Here is a 4,364-nt window from a genome sequence, read left to right as displayed (position 1 = left end):
CAGACTGGCCTCAAACTCAGAGATCCGCCTGCCTCTGCCTCCTGAGTGCTGGGATTAAAGGCTTGCGCCACCAGCACCAGGCCAAATATTTAAAATTTTAAGCCCTTGTAAAATGCTAATTAAGGTTCAAAGAACGTCTGGGTAGTCTCCAGCTGGCTCCTCCCCTTTTCCCCGGGAATGGAGCTACTTTCTAAGCCCAGAAGACAGCATCATTTCATTAAAACCATTCAGCACTGCTAAAGAGGAAAACACCAGAACTGACCACCACACGGTTATCAATCTCAGCTGAGCTCTCCACAAAGCTCCTTCCCAGTCAACTACTAGTTGGTAGAGCAGTCCCCAGTCCTCTCCCGCAGATGACCTTGATCCCTTGAAACCAGACACCAGTAGCTCCCAAGCTTTTTTGCTTTGAGCAAGGTGATAACCTTTTCACTCTTTGCTTCAACTCCCTACTGAGCAAAATGTAGAGAATGCCAGGGTTGCAAGAACCAAGTAGGAGAGCTTGCCCATCATGCGTAAACAACTACTGTCGTGCCCAGCTTAGATTTACACAAGAAAGCCAGTTCCGCTCAACAAGATTCATTTCAGGTGAACTCTAAAGAAAAAAAGCATTCCCAAGTAAAATGAGATATAGGTCAAGTGTATTTTGGGAAAAAGAAGTAGAACTGAGCTGGAAGCATTTGCAACAGTGTAGCTCTATAGAGAGAAAAGAAGCTCCAAGCTGTTCACCTCACCCGGAGCCCTGCAGGACAAGATTAGGAATCTGGACCATCAGTGTGAAGGAAAGTCATGGAAAGTTTTAGTAGAGAAGTAACATGATCCAACTTATATTTTAAAACTGTCATTCTGGCTACTGTGTCATTAACACAGCAAAACAAAGCAAGACCAGAAACAAACTGTCATCTGGCTACTGTGTCATTAACACAGCAAAACAAAGCAAGACCAGAAACAAACTGTCATCTGGCTACTGTGTCATTAAAACAGCAAAACAAAGCAAGACCAGAAACAGTGTCAGGTTCCCTTAGGTATTCCTTTCCCCAAAGTCAGGCATTTAGACAGAAGCTGGCATTTTCTCAGAGGCTTGAAGATAGTTAGTTACTACTTGCTAAAGAGAGTAATTCTCCTCATATCTGGCAAAAGGAACTTAAGGCTTGGCTTGGCATTTTAGTCAAGGTCAATGCTAGTTTGAAGGCTCCCTACTCACAAACCCCCACCCCAGTCCACAGGCTCCTGTCCTCCCCGGTATCCATTCCCCACACAACACACAGACACATACTGTCTCTATCTCATTCTCTCTCTCTCTCTCCCCCCCCTCTCTCCTTGCTTCTTCCCTCCGTCTCTCTGCTTTGCCTTGGCAGTTTAGAATAAACTTTCCCCCCTTTCACTCAGAGTGGCTATTTTGGTTTCTTTACTGAACCCATTTTCATTCAAACAGAAAAATTAATACTTAAGTCCAGAATGTTTAGTAGCCACTACGGTTAGAGTTACAAGGACTACATTAGAAGGAGCAGCATTTGCCAATGATCCTAGGGCTTTGGGAGCAGCCTAGATCTATTCCCAGCATTCAATAATTCAACAATTATTCATTTCTTTCTCAGTCCTCCCCATTTTCTCCTTTTTGCTTTTACTCCTTTTGCAAAAGAAGAAAAAAACACATTTGCTTCCAGTTGTAATCTCAAAGTCACCAACGCCTTTTCTTTTTTTAAAAGATTTTATTTATTTATTTATTTATTTATTTATTTATTATGTATACAGTGTTCCGCCTCCAAGTACACTGGCATGCCAGAAGAGGGCACCAGATCTCATTGTAGATAGTTGCAAGCTACCATGAGGTTGCTGGGAATTGAACTAAGGATTTCTGGAAGAGAGCCTAAGTTCTCTGAGCCACCTCTCCAGCCCCACCTTGTTTTCTTTGTTTGGTTTTGTTTTGTTTTTCCGGGCAGGGTTTCTCTAAAAAACCTTGGCTGTCCTGGAACTCACTGGGTAGGCTGGATTGAAGGCGTGCAGCCAGCTTGCTACTCAACAATCTGTTTAACCTGATGATCACTCAGTGAAGCTGATAATACAAAATCAAGCTTGAAACATTCAAGCAACAGGGTAGCTCTACTAGGCTGCTAGCCTCTTGAGAAGTGATTTCTCTAGGGCTCCTTTTTTCCAGCGTGATTCTTAGAGCTCTAAAGTGTCAAGCAAGGTTTCACAAATCCAAGGTTAGTCTCAATTGACATTGAGGCTGCGAATGACCTTGAATTTCTGACCCTCACAGTGAGTACCCTTAGGAGTACTGGGATTACAGGGCCTGTGCCACCATACTTGATGTGTCCTAACAACTCTCTCCGGACCAGCCAGTGCTCCTAATCAACATCCTTAGAAAGATCGTTTGCTCCAGACTTTACCTGAAATAGTCCAAAGGCAACACACACAATATTAAAAATTCAGGCAGGATTTAGTGGTGTATCCCAAGCACTCAAGGAATCCAAAGTTTGAGGCCAGACTAGGTATACAAACGCGTTTTTATAAACAACTGCGTGAAGAAAAAGGGCAGACATCTGTAAAGTTTCAGGCACAGAAGCAAAAATGTTCTTTAGTAAATTTCGTCAATTAAGGACATTTAACAGAACCTGGCACAGGCAACCAAATCTGCCAAATTAAAAAAATGGTACATTAAGCCCTGTCTTCGCCCTTTCCTTGAACATAAAGGCCAGTAAAAGAGGTTGCTTCAGGCCATTCACAGATGGCAACTAAGTGTCCAAGAAATGAATCGGAGGGAGGTGCCTAAGTCTGTGGAGTGAAAGGGCAAGATATGTGGCAAAGGGGTCACTAGGGGACAAAGAACTGGATCTCGGGTGATTCTTAATATTGGGACTGAGACACACTTAAAATTGTAGTTTTGATCCCATGAAGGTAAAGATGGAAAGAGGCGGGGTTTAATGGAGCCCAACAGTCCCAGAGCAAATGGAGCAGAAATGAGCTCACTCACCTCTAACGCCGCCTGGGGGTCCTCGTCGATCAGAGCATCTGAGAAGCTCTGGAAAAACCTGCCAGGAAAACAAGGACTTCAGCAGGGCTCACTAACCAAGGAAAGAATAGTAAGACAAACAGCAAAGGTGAGGAAAATCACGCACCGCTGGGACGTTGCAGATCCTGCTGCAGCTGCCGCCATCCCTAAGAACCACTAAAGCTTCGGCCCGAGCGTTTTCTACCTTGGTTACCAGTTCTGCCGCCGCCCAGGGGGGGAAACTTCTAAAGAAACACCAACAGAGCTTCCGTCCTCGGCAGCCAATCAGCAGGCGCGCAGCAGGCGGCCGCGGAAAAGGAGGCGAAGGGCGGGCAGGTGGGCGCGGGGCCCGCTGGGAAAGAGGAGGAAACGTTCTCCGGCCACGCCCCCGGCCGGTGACGCACGCCAGGTCCCGCCCCGGGGGCGTGGTCAGGAGGCGTGTGCCCCGCTGCATGCCCGGAGGAGTTTCGTGCACGGCTCGCAGGACCCCTGGTATTCCCTCAAAACCCCGCTGTAAGGCACCGGGGTCGGTCGAGGGAGTTCGCAGCTCCGTTAAAGTGTGCCACGTTAAGTAATCGCTGTTTTCTCCGGTTTCCATCATGGCTCCCGCAGGCGGCCAAGCTGCGCGTGACGTCATTCGCGGCTGCCAGGTCTTTTCCGGCCGCAGAGCCGGGTGTGGCGCATGAATTCGCACGGCGGTCAGCGGGGAAATCCGACGGGCTGGCTCGCCGGAAGTCGCTCTACCGACACTGAGGGTGGTATTTTCGGGAGGCACGGCCAGATCCTATCTCTCCACACCCTAAACTTCCTTCCTTTATGACCTTCCAAACCAAGAAAAGCTTGTTTTGAAGGCACGGGGTGGATGGAAGTTGGCCTAAATTGTCTTAGTGATGCCACGTGTTCTAACTACCCAGTCAGGCCTCCCCTCCCACCGTCGCCGTCCTTAGAGGCAAACCTCAGACGGAGAAGCTTCCTGCAAGGTCCTTGAGGGGAAGTAGTAATGGGCAACGGGAAGGAATGGGAGAAGCTCAACAGAGCAAGTTACAGAATTAAAGTATGTACTGCATCCACACTGCAGGTCAGAATTGATTTAAGAGCTGTTAATGTGCCCCGAAAGTCATTTTACAAAATGGATGAAGAGGTGGTCGATGGCTTCCTTAAACATGATGTAAGACCCCACCCAATTTGGAAACATGAGAGTCAATGAAGAAAAAAATTAGGCATTTGCTTACATATCTTCTTCACCGTTAAATTAGCCCATTCCTCTGACTTTTAACTCAAAAAAAGCCAAACTTATTCATCCCCGCCTTTCTAGTACTTTTCTCCAACACAGGCCAAAATCCTCAGCATGTTTGCCCTCTGGGCAATC

At 47.0% G+C, this 4,364-nt stretch overlaps 1 protein-coding gene across 1 annotated transcript in view; it reads right to left on the bottom strand.

The window, feature by feature from the left end:
- Nucleotides 1–3,277, bottom strand: part of Sugt1 (SGT1 homolog, MIS12 kinetochore complex assembly cochaperone) — a 37,326-nt gene extending 34,049 nt beyond the window's left edge. The window contains exons 1-2 of the mRNA XM_013353391.2: nucleotides 3,123–3,277; nucleotides 2,978–3,035 (exon numbers count right to left, since the gene is read on the bottom strand). Coding sequence (XP_013208845.1) covers nucleotides 2,978–3,035; nucleotides 3,123–3,160 — 96 coding nt within the window. The 5' untranslated portion in view covers nucleotides 3,161–3,277. The remainder of the gene's footprint in view (nucleotides 1–2,977; nucleotides 3,036–3,122) is intronic.
- Between the last annotated feature and the right edge of the window lie 1,087 nt (nucleotides 3,278–4,364).

The sequence above is a fragment of the Microtus ochrogaster genome, unplaced genomic scaffold (genome assembly GCF_000317375.1).
Source record: "Microtus ochrogaster isolate Prairie Vole_2 unplaced genomic scaffold, MicOch1.0 UNK6, whole genome shotgun sequence".
Taxonomy (NCBI): Eukaryota; Metazoa; Chordata; class Mammalia; order Rodentia; family Cricetidae; genus Microtus; species Microtus ochrogaster.
Note: the sequence above shows the minus strand (reverse complement) of the source record. Positions and strands in the feature narration are given on the sequence as shown.